General features: G+C 38.7%; 1 protein-coding gene across 2 annotated transcripts in view; it reads right to left on the bottom strand.

Moving 5' to 3' along the window:
• LOC127435174 (glutamate receptor ionotropic, kainate 2-like) overlaps nucleotides 1–21,314 on the bottom strand; it is a 94,647-nt gene that overhangs the window by 59,007 nt on the left and 14,326 nt on the right. For both annotated transcript variants that reach the window (XM_051688417.1, XM_051688418.1), the window contains exons 2-4: nucleotides 10,075–10,242; nucleotides 6,849–7,106; nucleotides 2,856–3,037 (exon numbers count right to left, since the gene is read on the bottom strand). In XM_051688417.1, coding sequence (XP_051544377.1) covers nucleotides 2,856–3,037; nucleotides 6,849–7,106; nucleotides 10,075–10,242 — 608 coding nt within the window. The remainder of the gene's footprint in view (nucleotides 1–2,855; nucleotides 3,038–6,848; nucleotides 7,107–10,074; nucleotides 10,243–21,314) is intronic.

The following is a 21,314-nucleotide window of genomic DNA, read 5'->3' as shown; positions in this document are numbered from 1 at the left end:
GAGTGTTTGTGCAGTTCCGGTAGTACCGAACACAATTTAACCCGATAACGCCGTATGTATCAAATATGATACACAATGTTTGACGGCTCCTGTTTCACTCTCTGTTCAAGCTGATGAGCCAAACAACCTATAGTATGTAAGTTTCATGTTTATGGCACCATCTAGTGGTTATTTGTGAAAAAAGTGGTTTCAATGTTTATATCGATCTATTTAAAATTTAAGATTGGGATAAATGAAAGCTTATTTTAATAAAGTAAAAGTGACAGTAATGATTATATTGTTACTGATATTTTAAAATGAGTATTTGATGAATATAAGCAAATTGTGCTTGGTTAAAATTTTGAATATTATTTTATTGAAAATGTCTGTTAAAATCCATGTATTAAATATGATACAACAGGCTTTTGAGGAACATCTCTCAATCACCATTACATTACATTCATGCACACCACAAAAAACTTTCAATACTTTCTATAAAATATATGTAAAGTGTGAACTAATATTTCTGTGTATTTTCATATATGCAGCCTGCTCTGTTATTATAAAGATCTCATTATTTTACAATACAAGCTATTATGATGTCATCTTACCATAAGTTCATGAGACCCAGTGAAAAAGTTTTACAATTTCCCTTTTTTAATTGTCAATATTGTGTTTGGTGCATGAAATACATATGATAAAAATAGTTTATTGAAAAAATAATATTTGATTCATATTGTACTTGAACTGTGATGCATTTCAATCCATATTTATAGAGCAAGAAGAGGAAGTTGTCATGGTCAAACTCTCAAACATTTGGTATCTCTGAAAAGCCCAGAGAGTCCTCTGATAATACCCCAAGATGTGGAAAAACTTACATAACAAATGCACAATCAATTTGATATATTCTAGTGTGATTATTAAACCGTGAAAAGCTGCAATCTTAGCCTGCATTCAAGCTGCATGAGCTTTAAGTGAATTCCGCTCATACACTGGAAACTCCACTGACATTGAGAATCATTCTCAATGTATGAGATAAAAAAACAAAGAGCACTAATCCACTGTGTAACACATGTAGACTATATATTTACATAATTAAATCACAGCATTTGCGCTTTAACGATCACACTGGGCCATGTAGTGAACTGTTTATCCATCAGAAGAAAGTAAAGTTTCCATCAAACCACACGTCAAAATAAAAGCATGATTCAAAATAAAAGCTAGATGCTTGAAATTGAAGAAATTTCAAAAGAAATATTACAACTGTATAGTAAAATGTAATATTCATTGTAGTAATAATAATAATAATAATAATAAAAATTAAGCAATATATCACAAACAAGAGTGCCATTGAACTAAACACAATTTGTTCAAATGCATTGGTGTTGAAAAGTAATTGTTGTAGGTCCTCGTGGTGGCGCGGTTACTCACCTCAATCCGGATGGCAGAGGACAAGTCTCAGTCAATCCGCGCATCTTATCACGTGGCTCGTTGTGCATGACACCGTGGAGACTCACAGCATGTGGAGGCTCATGCTACTCTCCGTGATCCACGCACAACTTACCACACGCCCCATTGAGAGTGAGAACCACTAATCACGACCACGAGGAGGATGTGACTCTACCCTCCCTAGCAACCGGGCCAATTTGGTTGCTTAGGAGAACCTGGCTGGAGTCACTCAGCACACCTTGGATTCGAACTCGTGACTCCAGGGGTAATAGTCAGCGTCAATACTCGCTGAGCTACCCAGGCCACTAAGCAATGCGTTCTTAATTGAGAAACACTTGAAGAAAACATGCATTTATTTTAATTTATTATTTCCATTGAAATGTAACTTTAAATAGGCTAAAGGTGTGGGTTCAATAGCACATTACCATATTAGCACATTTTTGCTGTGGCATCGAAATTGGTATAGAGAACTGTATCAGTATCAGTACTGACTACTGAACTTTTGGTATCATGACAACACTAGTACCTGCATTTAATTACATCTATAGTTACACTGTTAACCTTAACCCCTAACCCTAATCTAACCCTAACCCTACTCCTTAACCTACACGTACCTCGACACCAATAGCAGCAAATGTGAATCTCGTGAGAATTTTGCAGAACTATATGTAGTTACACAATATGTACATTGTTTTGTATGTATTTTAATGTTAGTATATAGTAAGGGGGCCTGGGTAGCTCAGTGGTAAAATACACTGGCTACCACCCCTGGAGTTCGCTAGTTTGCTAGTTCGAATCCCAGGGCGTGCTGAGTGACTCCAGCCAGGTCTCCTAAGCAACCAAATTGGCCCGGTTGCTAGGGAGAGTAGAGTCACATGGGGTAACCTCCTCGTGGTCACTATAATGTGGTTTGTTCTCGGTGGGGCGCATGGTGAATTGAGCGTGGTTGCCGCGGTGGATGGCGTGAAGCCTCCACACGCACTATGTCTCCGTGGCAACACGCTCAACAAGCCACATGATAAGATGCGTGGGTTGACTGTCTCAGATGTGGAGGCAACTGGGATTCGTCCTCCGCCACCCGGACTGAGGCAAATCACTACGCCACCATGAGGACTTAGAGCACATTGGGAATTGGGCATTCCAAATTGGGAGAAAAAGGGGAAAAATTCACCCCCCCCCCCCCCCAAAATAAAATGTTAGTATATAGTAGTTAAATACACATAACACCTTGTATTATTCAACAGACCAAAATCACCAGACATTTGATGCGTTTAAAACTAGCTGCTGTGGTTATTTCATGGTAGATAACTGTTCCCAACAAAGATTTGTGCCTCTAATGCTTTAAAAAAAAAAGCCATGGGACCCTATTTGTGTGATTTATTTTGGATGACTGTAAAGACTTTCTGAAGGGGATTTGAGACGGTCACCTGTTTGAGGATCCATGCGGCCATCTCATGACTGCAGTCGAAGATAACGTGGAACTCTTTGGATTTCTTCATCTCTTTAAGCAGCGGTTTGGCGTCCTTGGTGTCGGCGGAGAGCTGTCGGATCTTCAGCCGGAAGTTGTATCTGGACGGAGCTTTAATGAGCTCCTGCAGACGGATCAGACCTGCGGGACACACATGACACTTCGCTGATGGCGTGCTACAACAGATCCATGTCAGACAGCATGTGCCACAAACACACAAGAAACGGTTACACCGCAAAAATATCTGTTGACTAGCAGTTTATTTTATTGTCTGTTTGAAGACAGATTCCACTAGAGCCATGGTTTTACACTGTTAGGTCATGACCCAATAAACAATGCCAAATGCAAATAATAAAATGCAACTAATTGTATCAGCATGCATAGTTAGGATGGGAAAATAGATAGACTTATCAACTTTCAAAAGGAGAAAACAAGCCCCACATCTTTCGTTGTTGATGTCAAAGGTCGTGCGTGCCATCAAACTCTACAGTATTTTGGCACAAGAGTGTAGAGTCACTTGTTGCACAGGCATAACTGAAATACAATTTTGTGAGTACTGTTGGTGAATTTTGTTGGTACTGTATTGGGTCACCATTTGATGTCTGTGTTTACATTGGCCAACAATTAGTAGTCACGGTCCTGTCACTCTGTCAGACTGGGTTTTTGTCTGACAGGACAGTGGTATCATCGTCCCATGTCTGTCTTGTGTTTCGTTGTCTGTCTTTGAGTGAGCACGCGGTTTTGGTTGTATTCCCTGCCGTGCGCTCTTCGGTCTTGTTTCATGTCGGGAGCACGGTGTCTGGATCCTGACTTCCTGTCTGGTTCGGCTTCGGTCTGTATCGGTATCCGGTAATCAAATAGATGTCACATAGATGCATTGTCCTTTGTTAGTTGGCAAATGAAGGCTTTTGTTGGCAATTAATTGATAGTCTACGTATTCCATTTCAAGAGTGTAGTCCATCAATAGACAAAAGTGATGCAGGCAGAGATCAATGAGGTGCATCTCAGTTCAACCGGCAGCTTGTTAGCTGAACCAAACCAGACAGTTACTGAAGTGCAGAGGACAGACTCAATGACTGCTGAGTAGAACTGTATCAGCAGCACCTGTGGCAGGTTGAACTTCCTCAGCTGGCGAAGGAAGTACAACCTCTGCTGGGCTTTTTCACAATGGAGTCAATGTGGGTCTCCCACTTCAGGTCCTGTGAGATGGTAGTGCCCAGGAACCTGAATGATTCCACTGCTGCCACAGTGCTGTTCAGAATGGTGAGGGGGGTCAGTGTTGGGGTGTTTCTCCTAAAGTCTACTATCATCTCCACCGTTTTGAGCGTGTTCAGCTCCAGGTTGTTTTGACTACACCAGTGACCAGCCGTTTAACCTCCCTTCTGTATGCAGACTCATCGTCATCTCGGATGAGGCCGATGACAGTGGTGTCGTCTGTGAACTTCAGGAGCTTGACAGAGGAGTCCTTGGCGATGCAGTCATTGGTGTAGAGGGAGAAGAGTAGTGGGGAGAGCACACATCCCTGGGGGGCACCAGTGCTGATTGTACAGGTGCTGGAAGTGAGTTTCCCCTGCCTCACTAACAGCTGCCTGTCCGTCAGAAAGCTGGTGATCCACTGACAGATAGACATGGGAACAGACAGTTGGTGTAATTTATTCTGGAGTATAGCTGGGGTGATGGTGTTAAAAGCCGAACTGAAGTCAACAAATAGTATCCTTGCATAAGTCCCTGGTCTGTCCAGATGTTGCAGGATATGATGCAATCCCATGTTGACTGCATCATCCACAGACCTGTTTGCTCAATAGGCCTACTGCAGGGGACCCAGGAAGGGTCCAGTGATGTACTTCAAGGGTTGCCAACACCAATCTCTCAAATGACTACATGACCACAAACATCAGAGTGACGGGTCTGTAGTCATTAAGTCCTGTGATTTTGGGTTTCTTTGGGACAGTGATGATTGTGGAGCATTTGAAGCAACTCACAGGGATGCAAACTCATGAGGGGCAAAAAAGTTGAGATAATCACTGATCCACAGACATGTTTTCTGGGGTTATTATTTTTTTTTTTTAAAGAATAAGCTAAAAGCACCACCTTAAGCTATTTGAATGATTCAAGTATAGAAACGTGTGGACATGTTGCTTTGCTGGGACATGTCTCATTTGAGTAGAGCATCTTGGGATATAAGAAGGAGGGGCTGAGCAGAGCCTTCAGATGACCTTAACGATGGGTAACTAATGGTCACCTGGCAACCGCCTCAATCGCTACAGGAGGTGAGATTGAGGACATAAGCAACGATACCGTAAAAACATATCAAACCTTCCAACAAAAGTTGTATTTAACCTGGAATATTCTTTTGCTCTGATGTGTTATAAATTGTGTATTGTATGTTTGAATGCAGTTATAAATGAAAGCAAAGAGCATGTTTGAATGTCAGTCTCAGAAGAGGCTGAACACTCCACACATCCAGAATTGAAGAAATATTTTTCTGCCTGCATTCAAAGCCCACACTGTTTGCATTTATGAGCACAAGTGTCATTTGTGCAAGCGAGAAGAAGCTAATCTTCTTACACTAATCGAGCAGGAATTACTAACGGATGCCAGTGCTTTCTAAAAATACATGTTTAATGCAGAGCTGCGCTTCCATGCCTCAGGTCACTAATAAATACTCTATAGAGTGGAATATGTTTTCCAACAGCATTTGCCAACAGCATGAGCCACTGTTGAATATGTAATTAAAACAAATGATTCCAGCTCCTGGTTTGATTCAATTTGCGTGATTACAGGCGAAATGCTCGGAGAACGTAATAAAATTCTTGCTATTAATTAGAAAAGACTAATGAGGTAAAGCAGCTACGAGATTCATTCCAGCAAAATCAAACGGCGTTTGGAGAGAGTGAGTGATATTTTCAGCGTGTTTAAAGAGCGCTGAGATTACTATACGTGCAGAAAACCAAATGAGCAGATAAATATGTTTTTATTATGATCATAATCTACATCAACATTAGTCATTTCAAGCTATCCAAAATAACAAACCGACACCTGCTTCATTCAGAATAGCATACTTCCATTCTACTCATTCTAATGCAACAAACTTGAATTAAAAATGCAAAATAGCCATATTTATTTCTGGGGTGATAACTGGATGCTACTCTCTAAATTAATCACGCAACGTAATCATATGACAACAATATAGCATATAACTGTTCCACACTAATCCAATTTCATTTGAAAACGTTTTCAGTTTCCTAGCGTCATCGTTTTCCAAAGTATGCAGTAATGGAGAGCGTTTTCGATGGAGGAAACGGATGAGATGCGTAAATGTAGCACAATTAATGTGTTTTCACGCAAGGAAAGAAGAAGTGTAAGGCTAAAAACTAACTGTACGCAGATGTGAGCGCTTGGCCATCGCAATGCTAACGCGCGGTCTGGTTGAACATGCTAAACGTATGTTCTTGTGGCGGTAGAGTCATTAGAGTCATTAAACCGAACGTGTTATTATTCTGGTAAGTAGCTATAAAAATATTGATTTGAACAGTGATAGAAAACTCACTGTAGAGGAAGACAGTTCACACTAATCTCGCAATAGCGCCCCTTGTGTCCACTTTGAGAATGCAACGCGTACTTGTGTTATGAATATTTGAATATTTCGGACACATTTTGGAACGCAACTATGCATGAAATCAGGCTGGCGTGATAGTGGCTAGAGTGTGTTTTGGCCGTGAACGTAGTGAAATTAATGCATTTTCAAACGAAAAATGATCAGTGTGGACACGGCTTTTATATTGTTTCATAATGCATATTGTTTTACAAAAAAAGTAGGGAGCATACAGTGTATACTATGAGGCATTACATTCTAAAAATTCTGCTCCAGTGTGCAGTAGAATCAGCCCTCTCCATCCTGATTGGCAGAGGTCTCACCAGCTATGAATGTGATTGGCTGTGATCAACTTACCGGTGCTGTCATCATACACCACAGTGACCATCCTCCATCTGAAGAAGTGCACTAGATCCAGTATGGCACGACTGAGGGAGGAGAAATCCGGGTACAGACTGACGTAATATGCATCTCTGTTGTCAGACACCTGATGCTTCCAGCGCGTCTGAATGTGAGGGACGCCCAGGGCGTTAGAGATCGACTGCACCGCATTGGCTGACGTGCTGTGGGAGGGGCCAAAGATCGCTGCCACGCCCAGGGAGAGCTGCTCGCAGGCTGGTGGTTGGACGAAAAATGTGTCAGTCACTAATAGTTTAAAAAAAAGGCTTAATGCAAATATCTTACACACAGTTAACAGACATTTCTCTCTCTCTTTTGATGGTAAAAATCACAGTCAAGGTCACTAATGCAGATATTCAAATGACGTGCTTCTGTTTGTCCATTTCATCTCAGTCTACAGGATTAAAGTGAATATTGTTCTGCAGCAAAAGCTCCTCAAATGGTTTTTCTCTAAATTGAGCCCAATTTCACTTTTCACTCTGCAGTAACAGTCAAAGCGCTAAGCAACCGGAGGAAAAATGGCTGAAGCGCTCTGTTTGAAAATGATAAAGCACGTAAAAATAGGCCAGCACGAGACAGAAGAATCCTTTTCTCCCCAATTTGGAATGCCCAATTCCCAATGCGCTCTAAGTCCTCGTGGTGGCTCGCCTCAATCCGGGTGGCAGAGGACGAATCTCAGTTGCCTCCGCATCTGAGACCGTCAATCCGCGCATCTTATCAAGTGGCTTGTTGAGCGCGTTACCGCGGAGAAGAAGCATGTGGAGGCTTCAACGCTATTCTCCGCGGCATCCATGCACAACTCACCACGCACCCCACCGAGAGTGAGAACCACATTATAGCAACCACGAGGAGGTTACCCCATGTGACTCTACTCTCCCTAGCAACCGGGCCACTTTGGTTGCTTAGGAAGCCTGGCTGGCATCACTCAGCACACCCTGAATTCGAACTCATGATTCTAGGGGTGGTAGTCAGCGTCAATACTCACTGAGCTACCCAGGCCCCAAGAAGAATCCTTTTTATTTTAGCCTACTTTTTAAGGAAAAGAACATGAATGTTTAAACGTATTTGAGGAGAGAGGAAAAAAATAACAAAATTCTCCTCAGAACAGTTCTAAGACTCGAGTCATTTCCAGGATACTTAAAACAATCTCCTGTATCTCCATTCATGAGTGCTTCTTCATCTATGGCTAACAATTCAACCTTAGTTTCATCAGTCCACAAAACATTTTCCCAGTAGCGTTGTGGAGTGTCAAGGTGGTCTTTGGCAAACTTCAGGTGCACAGCAATGTTTCTGTTGGAAAGCAGCAGCTTCCTTCGTGATGTCCTGCCATGAACACCATACCTGTTTAATGTTTTCAGTATAGTAGACTCATGAACAGAGATGTTAACCAGTATCAGTGATTCCTTCAAGTCTTTATCTGTCACTCTACAGCTCTTTTTTACCTCATTGAGCATTCTGCGGTGTGCCCTTTGAGTCATCTTGACTGGACGACCACTTCTAGTGAGAGTACCTATAGTACTAAATCATCTCCATTTATAGACAATTTGTCCAACTGTGGACAGGTGAATATCTAAACTCTTAGAGATAACTTTGTAACCCTTTCCAGCTTTATGCAAAGCAACAATTCTTAATCGTAGGTCTTCTGAGATCTCTGTTTGTGAGGCATGGTCCATGTCAGCAGATGCTTCTTGTGAATAACAAACTCAAAATGTTTGAGTGCTTTTTGTAAGTCAAAGTAGCTCTAACCCACACCTACAATCTCGCTTCATCAGTTGAATGCCAGGTTTGCCAACATTAGCCTAGGGGTTCACATACTTTCTCCAACCTACACTGTGACTGTTTGAATGATGTATTCAATATGTACAAGAACAATACAATAATTTGTGTGTTATTAGTTAAAACAGATTGTGTTTGTTCATTATTGTTACTTACATGAAGATCAAACCAGATTTTAAGACAAATTTATACATAAATGCAGGTATTTCCAAAGGGTTCACATACTTTTTCTTGCCACTTTAAAAGATTTCTCACAATAAATATTGAAATGGTTTATGGTTATTTCACACTTTGTTTAGATTATCATAGGTTTAAAAAATGTATAATTAGCATTTTTATGATACATTTCCATATTTTAACATTAAAAGTCTTAGTCTGGGACAACACAAAAATCTACACATAATATAGATGCAATAGATGTAATATATTTGTAAAATCATTTTGATTCAGGCTGATTTGCTAATGAATCATTTAGACCAATTTGTGAACAGTTTCAACCAATTTTATTCTTAAAGAAGAATAAAAAAACAAAAGAACAAATCGAACATCACTACAGTTTGAGAGCCGTTTACCTCTACACAATTGCAATATCTACAGTACTATTTTCATATTATGTTTCTTTCGCAATATTTTGCAAATTGTGGTTCGTGGTGGAATTAATGCTAGAAACAGTCGTAATTTGTGTATAAATTGAATGATTATATCACAATACATATTGAAATGTTTTTATTTTATTTTACTCTTTGCTTACATTATTGGAGTTTTAAAATGTCCTAATTAATATTTTTATATTGATATATATATACAGTAGATCTATACAAATTTTTACATTTTAAGATTGGGTATGGGACAAGGCTTAAACACTAAAATCTACAGAGAAAAAGGCCTTTGAAAAAGATAGGGTTCTCACGCTTTTTGACCAACGAATTTCCCTGACTTCCTATTTTTTAAAACTCATTTTGATTTAGACTGATTTGTTACTCAAAGAAAATAATCCACTACAAATGACTAATTACTTCTCTAAAATTGTATTTGGATTACTTTACTGATTACATAATCAAAAAAGTAATCACATTACTAATTACTTTACTTTTAAGCTACTTTCTAACACACGTGACAGAAAAGTTTGATTTTCTGCATAACGAACAATAAACAAAGTTTATAATGATTCGTTAGAGGGCTCTTATATTTTCTATTATTTTAGAAATATGTGCCATCCATGTACTTTCTAGTTAGTAACTATGATGTGAATACAATATTTTAAAATGTAATGCATAACACTACTTTCTGTCTTAAAAGTAATCAGATTAATGTAACTAATTACTTTGTAATCAGATTACACAGCTCTGTGACTATTCAGGAAAGTCAAAACACTCGTCAGTATTTCCACACAAACACCTGTCCTCACCTTTCCTGGAGGCCTCAAAACTGTCGAAGACGTTGATTCTCTGGATGTCGTACGTAAGGGTTGTGTTGGGCAGAAGCGTTCGGTTTCTGTTAATGGTGTTCAGTGCAAATTTAAAGGCCAGTTCCTCTGGTCCTGACGGCCCGCTCTCTATTGACTCAAATATACCACCTGCACACAAACACACACAGGTTTTATTTTTATCTTTGTGCACTGAAAACCTTCATGCAGCCAAAACATGTCTCGCTTACACACACACCAACAGCATCTGGATACCAAAACATTTAATTAACGAGGAATCTCCCACTGTGACCAGATTTCCTCAATTAAACATGTGGGCCATTATACACTGTTTTTCTAGCATGTTAAAGGGGCTATAAACCATTTTGTGTAATGACACACATACAATATTGCTAGGCTCTGATAAAACCAAGTGACATAAGTGTGGTGAAAAATCACACCCGTCTCTTGATTCTGTAAATGGCAAAAAAAACAATTAAAAAAGTGGCCCCTTTGTAAGCATGTAATTCTGGTTCTGTTCACTCTACCTCACTTTGAAAAGTCTCATTTCATTCCACTAGATGACAGAAAGCACTAGATAAAATATTTTATCTCTCTCACATTCCATCACAATATACAGATCTGAAATGTAGGTGGCGCTCTAACGCATTTTAGTCCTCACAGATGTGCTCGTCCATAGACATTCAGTCTAATTTACAGTTCAAGCACCACCCTCATTATTTCATTGAATATCTCGGCCTCTGAGTGGACTAGAAGCTCAATCTAAGTGTCATTAGAAAGCTGAGATCCTCCCCGTTGATATATGTTGATATATAACATTTTATCATCAATAGTCAAAAACATATTTTATCTGATGATTTGTTTAGCATGCTTTACCTGCTGGATGGCATATTTTGTTCTGGACATCTAAGATATAACATTGGATTATTCACACAAACAAGCTCACAGACAAGTAAACAATGGCTCATTTTTAGAAAACTCTCTAAGGTAAAAAGAGATATAAAAATTGTAGCTATCTGGGGCTTACAGCAGCAGTTATCATAAAAGAGACATTTGTATTTGATGACTTACAGAAACTTTCAAATGATACTTCATATGCCTGACTTATTTATACGGAGACTAGTGATGGGCACGAGTACTCGAGTACATGGCAGCAATGATCGTTCATGAAAATGATGATCGATGGTGATCATGCATGATTTGACTTTTCACTTAATTCGAAATCCAGTGACAATTACCTGACAACTAAACACAAACGTTTTTTTTAGATTGATTACGTTGTGATTTTCAGGGGTACATTGATTATCAGAGATGTCTCATAGCAACCAAACTGATATACGAAGCTGCAATGCTATCGTTACAGTAATCAAAAGAGAGTGTAATTAACCGTCTTCAAAACTGAACTTCAACTTAACACGCATATTAAAACACGATGGTTATGGCGTCTCCTGATAAGCCAAATGTGATTTGAAAATAGACGGTTCAGACAGACAAAAACTGGTGCGTGCTTACTAAGATTACTTCAGTAACCTGAAGGAAGAACAGACAGACGCGCATTGCGCACATGCTTTCCGAGCTGGGCAGTGAATCTTCACATAATGACAAAATATGGTGCATTATATTTTGATTATGCAACCTTTTGTACATTTTGTAACATTTTATTTTATAACAGCCTATAATAATGAATAGACAATACACTGGAACAAGACACAATGCAGCAGCTATAGATGTTTGTCAGACATGTTATTATATATAAAGTTATTATATATAAAAATGTAATCGCCCCGTAGACAAAATGACCAAAATGCCCATCCCTAACGGATATAGCGCCCCCTTAGGACCCACCAGCGGGCCCAGATGGAATCTGTGGACTTTTTAGCATTTTCTGCCTTGATTTTGAAGGAAAATCTGTGGAATTCTGTGAAAGGGAGAATAACATAGTAACATTTATTAATATAAGCTATTATGAGAGTACTACACTTTTATTGGTAGCTAAAACCATCATGAAATTAGCCAAAATATACTGTATAATAAATGATGAGGTGTGGAATGCGTAGAGCTTTTATGAAAGACAGATCTGATACATTTTCTCTGTGAGTGGATTAAATCACTGCCTGCTTATGTTATCTTACATATATTATTTCACAGTTACTTACCAAATAAATAAATGAATGGACATCAAATGTTGATTTAACCCTTGTGCGACCTTCTGGACATTTTTGTCTTTTTCATTTTTGTTTTTTCAATCATTTTGGCTGTGTTAATGCCAACAGCATACATTGTGCCAAAGGTGTGTATTTTGGGGGGAATTTTGATAGTTCAACCTCAGTTCCTATAATACATCTATAATACACTCTGTACACAAAATAGTCACACTCAGGACCTTCAGGACAAAAATGTCCCCATTGAAACACATTAAAACTGCAATACTTGATCCCAGTGCCATTAAAGCATAAAATCATGAATTCTATGATATTATGCTTTCATTCCGGAGTCCTGGCTTCAACATTTACATTTAATATTTTCCACCAGATGGCGCCATTTTTCTCATGTTTAGCCTATGGAGCAAATACAAGCTTTTCCCCTATTTTCTGTTTGCTGTATTATAGAGCACTGCAGGCCAATTGAATAAATGATGCAGATAAAATTGTGTGTGTGTGTTGGTATGGATGCCAGTGTGTGTGTGTGTGTGTGTGTGTGTGTGTGTGTGTGTGTGTAAAAAACAACAGTGGCATTATGTAAACAAACTGACATTTAAAGGGTTAAAATCCTGAAAATGAATGAATATTTGGTAGTTATGATCAGAACTATGTTGGTTAAAAAAATTAAATAAAAATATTATTATGTAACATTATTATGGCAGTTTTTTGACGTGGACATTTTTGTCCTCTAAGGACCTCTGAGTAACTTTTTTTAAATTGACGCACAAGGGTTAAGTGTAATGATCACTGACAAATAAGGTTGTCCGAGGTGATTCAATTTGAGAAATCTTTAAAAAAATCTAGTTTTAAACACACGCCAGTAGTAAGGTAATATTTGTGCCAAAGTTGGATTTACACATTTTTGATGTTGGATTTTACAACATTTATAGAATTGATAACAAAAATGTATTTAGTGACTTCAAAATGTCATCAAGTAAAATACATTTCTTGCCCCTTGAATGCCCAATTCCCACTACTTAGTAAGTCCTCGTGGTGGCGCAGTTACTCACATCAATCCAGGTGGTGGGGGACAATTCTCAGTTGCCTCCGCTTCTGAGACCGTCAGTCCGTGCATCTTATCACGTGACTCGTTGTGCATGACACCGCGGAGACTCACAGCATGTGGAGGCTCATGCTACTCTCCACAATCCACACACAACTTACCACACGCCCCATTGAGAGCGAGAACCACTAATCACGACCACGAGGAGGTTACCCCATGTGACTCTACCCTCCCTAGCAACCGGGCCTATTTGGTTGCTTAGGAGACCTGGCTGGAGTCACTCAGCACACCCTGGATTCAAACTCGCGACTCCAGGGGTGATAGTCAGTGTCAATACTCGCTGAGATACCCAGACCCCCACTTACAAATATCCTGAATTTTTGAGTGACGAATATCAAGAAGTTTTCTCATGGTTACTCCAAATGACCTGAACAAAATATACTGTTTTTAAAAATGTCAGAATATTGATATTTAATGATATGATAATATATATATATATATATATATATATATATATATATATATATATATATATATATATATATATATATAGACAAATTAATTAATTAAAACTTTAATTAAATATTTAAATTTTTTAACCTAACATTGCATTATTTTTTATCAAATGAAGTGCTTTTATACAAAATCCTCACAGCACAATTCAAAACATCACTGGAGATATTTTTGTCAAATGAAATGCTGCACTACAGAACATCACAAATGTGAGAAATTGCTTTAACACATTATTATGATCACTATTAAATTATAGTAAACATCACATTACTAAACAGTAGTAATATATCTTTTTTTCCCATTTCACGTGTCCATTTAAATGAAGCTTTATCTTTGAATTATTGAATATGAATTCATATCCCGTTTCTGGTGGTGCATCTAAATTAAGCACTGACTATGTTACAAACTAAAAAGTCCTTAACTAAGCCCTTAGTTTAAACTTTACGTCCCAACTTAAGTGAGACCTTACGCACTGCTGGTGTAAACTCTACTCAGATAAGCAAGGCATGTATGTGACAGATCATCGTTTATGATCAACGGTTGATGTTGTTTCACAATGCATAGCCACTGACAGTGAAAAACAATACAAATGTGTATTTGACATGTGTATCCTGAGTCCCGACCATGTTTCTGGACATGTAACAAAAACCTTGTTAGCGACACAGTCAAGTTTTATTATATTTAATTATTTTCCAGGACATTAGGGTTATTTTCCTCATTTTTCACACATCACACATACCAGCGTTTTGGATGTGTGTGAGTGTGTGTGTGTGTGTGTGTGTGTGTGTGAGTGTGTGAGAGTGTGTGTGTGTGTGAGTGTGTGTGAGTGTGTGTGTGTGTGTGTGTGTGTGTGTGTGTGAATGTGTCTGAGAGAGTGTGTGTGTGAGTGTGTGTGAGAGTGTTTGTGAGTATGTGTGCCTGTGTGTGTGTGAGTGTGTGTGTGTGTGTGAGTGTGTTTGAGTGTGTGTGAGTGTGTGTGTGTGTGTGTGTGTGTGAGTGTGTGTGTGTGTGTGTGAGAGTGTGTGTGAGTGTGTGAGTGTGTGTGTGTGTGTGATTATGTGTGAGTGTGTATGTGTGAGTGTGTGTGTGAGTGAGTGTGTGAGTGTGTGTGTGTGTGTGTGAGTGTGTGTGTGAGTGTGTGTCTGTGTGTGTGAGTGTGTGTCTGTGTGTGTGTGTGAGTGTGTGTGAATGTGTGTGTGAGAGTGTGTGTGTGTGTGTGAGTGTGTGTGTGTGTGTGTGTGTGAGTGTGTGTGAGTGTGTGAGTGTGTGTGTGTGATTGTGTGTGAGTGTGTGTGTGAGTGTGTGTGTGAGTGTGTGTCTGTCTGTGTGTGTGTGTGTGTGTGAGTGTGTGTCTGTCTGTGTGTGTGTGTGTGAGTGTGTGTCTGTCTGTGTGTGTGTGTGTGTGTGTGTGTGAGTGTGTGTGTGTGTGAGTGTGTGTGTGTGTGTGTGTGAGTGTGTGTGTGTGTGTGTGTGTGTGTGTGTGTGAGTGTGTGTGTGTGTGTGTGTGTGTGAGTGTGTGTGTGTGTGAGTGTGTGTGTGAGTGTGTGTGTGTGTGTGTGTGTGTGAGTGTGTGTGTGTGTGTGTGTGTGTGTGTGTGAGTGAGTGTGTGTGTGAGTATGTGTGCCTGTGTGTGTGTGAGTGTGTGTGTGTGTGTGAGTGTGTTTGAGTGTGTGTGAGTGTGTGTGTGTGTGTGTGTGAGTGTGTGTGTGTGTGTGTGAGTGTGTGTGTGTGTGAGTGTGTGTGTGAGTGAGTGTGTGTGTGAGTGTGTGTGAGTGTGTGTGTGAGTGTGTGTGTGAGTGTGTGTCTGTGTGTGTGTGTGTGTGTGTGTGTGTGTCTGTGTGTATGTGTGTGTGTGTCTTAATGGACTCAGATCATCCATGACGCTGTGAATTATAGAGGAAATTAATTATGCAAGCGAGTTACGGAATATCGCCATCTGGGAATACCTGCTACAGCAATCACTCTCTTTCTCTCTGACTCGCTTTATATCTCGCACACTCATCTGTCTCATTTTGCGCAATTTCCACGAACAAGAACACGCACACACACGTTTATTAAGCCATCAAAATGAGAACTTTTTATACCTAAAGCTTCTAGTTTTACACACTATCCCAAAGTAGAACCATAACACTAAAAAACAACATTATAAAACATTATTTACTGCATTTATTAAGCATTTTTACGTTTGAAAATGTCCCTAAAGTTAAGTTTGATAGAGAAGCACAGTCTAGTATTTATTCTCTGTTATTCTGAGCGGATCATTATATTTTCAAGCCGATTTAAAGGTGTTAATGTGTTCATGTTAAAGTGTGAATGTGTGATTGCAAACAGCACGGTGTAAATGTGTTATTAACACATCTCTACTGCTCACAATCTTCAAAACACACCGTTTATATAACACTCCAAAAAGAAAGAAAGTAAACGGCAATGAAAGTAAATAGAGAGCAAATAGAGGCTTGTGTAGATGTTTACTGCTTCAGTTGTCTCATACATTGTCTCAATTTTTTTTTTCTCCTGAGGAATTTTAGTGGAAAAACTTGAGAATAAGTTGATCCTTAAAGGAATATTCCTGGTTCAATATAAGCTAAGCTCAATCGACAGCATTTGTGGCATAATGTTGATTGCCACAAAAATTAAGTTTGACTCATCCCTCCTTTTCTTTAACCCTCTTGTGGTGTTCGGGTCATTTTTACCCATTCTGATTTTGTGTCTTTAATAAAGATTTTATCCTTAGTCTGAGTAGTACAAGACTTGGTGACTTTTCCTCCACTAGCTATCTAAACACAAAAAAATCTGGACTTGATTCGATTAGTCTAAGTAGTTGTAAAAAAAACAAAAATAAAAAAATAAAATAATTTCACTTGTGGTGTTCCGGTCAAAATTGACCCGCCATAGGAAATGAATGGGAAATACTAAATTACAGAGTTTTTTTTATTATTTGTCAAATAACAATCAATAAATCAGACACAATGCAGAAAGCAACCACACATAAATGAATGGGTGAGACTATAAAACATCCACAATGCAGAAAACACACACACACACACACACACACACACACACACACACACACACACATACAGGTTTGTTTGACTATATATTAGTGATCTCTCATTGACTTCCACTGATTTCATATCAGGCTAATGATATTTTCTATTTTCAAACTCTACCCCTAAACCTAACCATCACACAAACATGTGCACATCACTAGATTTGAAGATCAACATCATCTGACCAATTTAAGAGCTTTTTATTGTTTTTTTACTGATGAGGATATTTGGCCCTATACAGATACAGGTTTGTCTTGTAGATACAAGACAAACCTGTATCTATATACACCAAACATACCACACAGGTCAAAGTCTGAGTCTGACCCCTGTGTGACAAAGTTTATGGTGGAAAAAAATGACAGGTAACACAATAATTACTCAGTCTTTTCTTTGTAGCTCAATCAGATTTGACTGTAACAGCATGGTCAGGTTTGACCGCATATTGGAGCATCATTGCAAAATCTGACACTTCAACATAAGTGGTTTAGAAAAAATGCTACAATTTGACAAAAAAATTGCTTTTTTATAATGTCTAAATATATATCCAATGAATAACTTATGATAATATCTAGAAATTAAGTTTGTTAAAATATGAGCTTATAGACATCCGCCAATGCATGGAGAACTGGAGACATCTACTGGACATAGTTGTTATTTCATGTAAAAAAAAAAAAAATGTATTCCAGCAGATGTCACCAGAGACCACCAATGCATGACAAATTGTGATGTTTTGACACTCTTTCAATTTACTGAAATGAATGTTTTAATTGAAGTGAAGATAACATAAAATGTGCTTATTTTATATGAAAATGAATGTTGTAATATAATAATTATGAGCTAAATAAGGTCTACATACCATAAAATCCCCCCTCCCCCCTTTAGAAAAAAGTAAACTTATGCTTTAGTAAAATTTGTGTTTTTACATATCTTTAAAAAAATGCAAATAAATTCACCAAGAAAAAGTAAAGTATTACACATGTATGTTTGGGTCATTTTTGACCCGCGAACACCATGAGTGTTACTCACAAACGAACACCACACAAGGGTTAAAAAAAAAAAGCACAAAATGTTTTTATAAATCTGGGTTACAGTGAGACACTTACAATGGAAGTAAATGGGACCAATCCGTAAACGTTAAAATACTCACTGTTTAGTAATGTCATTAACCCTACAATGGCCGTAAAAAACAACAACTTTACAGCTCAAATAATATGTTAAATAAGTTTTAACAGAAGAATTAATGTAAGTGCTTTTATAAAATTATAAGCTTCACATTTCTGCCTTCAAACACTCCAAAAATTGACCCCATTGACTTCCATTGCAAGTGTCTCACTGGATCACACATTTGTGATTTTTTAAAGAAAAAGAGTCAATTATTGACACACAGTTAGAGTATAGAGCTATAAAATGAATAGCTCAGAACATTTGCTCTTGGATGAATTCAATGAGATATGTTTGAGCTCATACTGAAATCTCGAACTCTCGATTGCAGACTTTGGTATCTGAGCACAGTTTGAGACATTGTTTAGCTCTCTACTGAGACTCAAGTGAGAATACTGGAGTCTTTTTGTCAGGAGAAACATCTGAGCAGCAGGAGACTTCATCTTCTGCACTCATTCATCTCTGTGCTCTCTCTCTCTCTCTCTCTCTCTCTCTCATTACATCATTGTTTAACTTAAAGTGTCGGCAGCAGATAACAGATGGTGACCCGCTTCTACTGTAAAAAACAAAACAAAAAAGCTGTCTAATCAAGAAAACCAGATGTTAACTTGATGTCACATATAGGTGTTTCTTCAACACTTTTAACACTGTGGGCTTTTAGAAAGTCTCATTAAAACATTTTTCACACTCTCACTAGTTGATTTAATTAGTCTATTAACAATGTCCAACAGTGTGTGTTCATGCATCACAGGTGATTTATGTCATTTCTGTGTCATTTTCAGCACATCTCAAATTCTGTATTATGTTTAATAGAATTCTGTGCTGGAAATGACGCTGATGGAAATGACATTTATCATGTTTTTCAAATAAAATGACCGACTCCTTTGTCTTGCTAAGACTAATTTCATAGTTAACATTTAATATATCCTGAATACACACAGTTTAAATCATAATTTCACACTTTTTACAGCTTGACTGATAAAAATATTCTGCTCACAAGTGATTTGTTGTGTCTCATTTTTCACCTCAAGCATGCTCTTCACTGACACTTTTGTCCACTTGGTTAACTTTATTAGGGACAAAATTGTTTTGTGTGGTGGAGAAGACGTCAAAACTGTGGGACAGTCATAATAAAAAAAAAAAATATATATATATATATATATATATATATATATATATATATATATATATATATATATATATATATATATATATAAATCATTTTCCCACAATGGTTCCTTTTTATTTCTCTCTTTGTCTAGATGATCATAGTTTTAAACATGTAATTATTAGTATTTTTATAATGTATTTTCATAGTTTAATACTGAAAGTCTGGGTCTGGGACAAGACTAAGGGCTCTATTTGCTTGAGTGTGCAAAGCAACCGTGCGTAACATCTTATCCATTTTTCATGCCAGCGCAAGGCAAAAGTGGGTGTGAGTGAGAGTGTTTGTGCTACTGCGGGTGTATTGCATGTTAATCAGAATCAGAATCACAATGAGCTTTATTGCCAAGTATGCTTACATATACAGGAATTTGTCATGGTGACAGAAGTTTCCAGTGCAAAGAGAATGCAACACATATACAGTACATACATACAAACATATACATTTAAACATATATACATATAGTGACACAAAATTTAAAAAATAAGATGTAACAGATATAAAAAGAGAAATATACAATAAAGCAATAATTTTTTTGAATTATTGAATAAGTTTGAATATTTTATATACAGATATTCAGTTATGTGCAAGTGATGTAATGTATTGAAGAAGAGGTAGGATATGTTAAAGAATATAAATGAAATATGGATATAAGTTGGAATGGATGGATTGAATATTGCACATGAGTTGTATTGACAAAAGGAAAGTATTTGGGGGCAGTTTTAGCTGTTCATGAGATGGATAGCCTGAGGGGAAAAAACTGTTCTTGTGCCTGACGGTTCTGGTGCTCAGAGCTCTGTAGCGCCAGCCAGAAGGCAACAGTTCAAAAAGGAAGTGTGCTGGGTGAATGGGGTCAAAAGTGATTTTACCAGCCCTTTTCATCACTCTGGATGTGTACAGTTCTAGCAGGGTGGGTAGGGGAGTGCCGATAATCCTCTCAGCAGTCCTGACTGTCCTTTGAAGTCTTCTGATGTCTGACTTGGTAGCTGAACCAAACCAGACAGTTATAGAAGTGCAGAGGACAGACTCAATCACTGCTGGGTAGAACTGTATCAGCAGTGCCTGCGGCAGGTTGGACTTCCTCAGCTGGCTATGAGTCTATGTGGGTCTCGCCCCTTCAAGTCCTGTGAGATGGTAGTGCCCAGGAACCTGAATGACTCCACTGCTGTCACAGTGCTGTTCAGAATGGTGAGCGGGGTTAATGTTGGGGTGTTCCTCCTAAAGTCTACTATCATCTCCACTGTTTTGAGCGTGTTCAGCTTCAGGTTGTTTTGACTGCACCATACGGCCAGCCGTTCAACCTCCCTTCTGTATGCAGACTCATCAGCATCTTGGATGAGGCCGATAATGGTAGTGTCGTCTGCAAACTTCAGGAGCTTGACAGAGGGGTCCATGGTGGTGCAGTCCTTTGTGTACAGGGAGAAGAGTAGTGGGGAGAGCACACATCCCTGGGGGACACCAGTGCTGATCGTACAGGTGCTGGAAGTGAATTTTCCCAGTCTTACTAGCTGCTGCCTGTCCATCAGAAAGCTGGGGATCCACTGACAGATAGATGTGGGAACAGAAAGCTGGGTTAATTTGGTCCATAGGAGAGTGGGGTTGATGGTGTTAAAACCATCATCCTCGCATAAGTCCCTGATCTGTCTAGATGTTGCAGGATATGATGCAATCCCATGTTGACTGCATCATCCACAGACCTGTTTGCTTGATAGGCAAACTGCAGGGGATCCAGGAAGGGTCCTGTGATGTCCTTCAGGTTGGCCAACACCAGTCTCTCAAATGACTTCATGACCACAGATGTCAGAGTGACAGGTCTGTAGTCATTAAGTCCTGTGATTTTTGGTTTCTTTGGGAGAGGGATGATTGTGGAGCATTTGAAGCAGCAGGGAACTTCACACTGCTCCAGTGATCTACTGAAGATTTGTGTGAAGATGGGGGCCAGCTGGTCAGCACAGGATTTTAGACAAGCGGGTGAAACCCTGTCTGGGCCCTGTGCTTTTCTTGTCTTCTGTTTCCGGAAGACCCGGCACACATCCTCTTCACAGATCTTAAGTGCAGGTTGAGTAGCAGGAGAGGGGAGGGGGATGGTTGCAGGTTGTAAATGTTTGTGTGCTGTGAAGGTCGGAACA

Source organism: Myxocyprinus asiaticus, chromosome 45 (genome assembly GCF_019703515.2).
Source record: "Myxocyprinus asiaticus isolate MX2 ecotype Aquarium Trade chromosome 45, UBuf_Myxa_2, whole genome shotgun sequence".
Lineage (NCBI taxonomy): Eukaryota > Metazoa > Chordata > Actinopteri > Cypriniformes > Catostomidae > Myxocyprinus > Myxocyprinus asiaticus.
The sequence above is the reverse complement of the archived record's forward strand: the minus strand, read 5'-3'. Positions and strand labels throughout refer to the sequence as shown.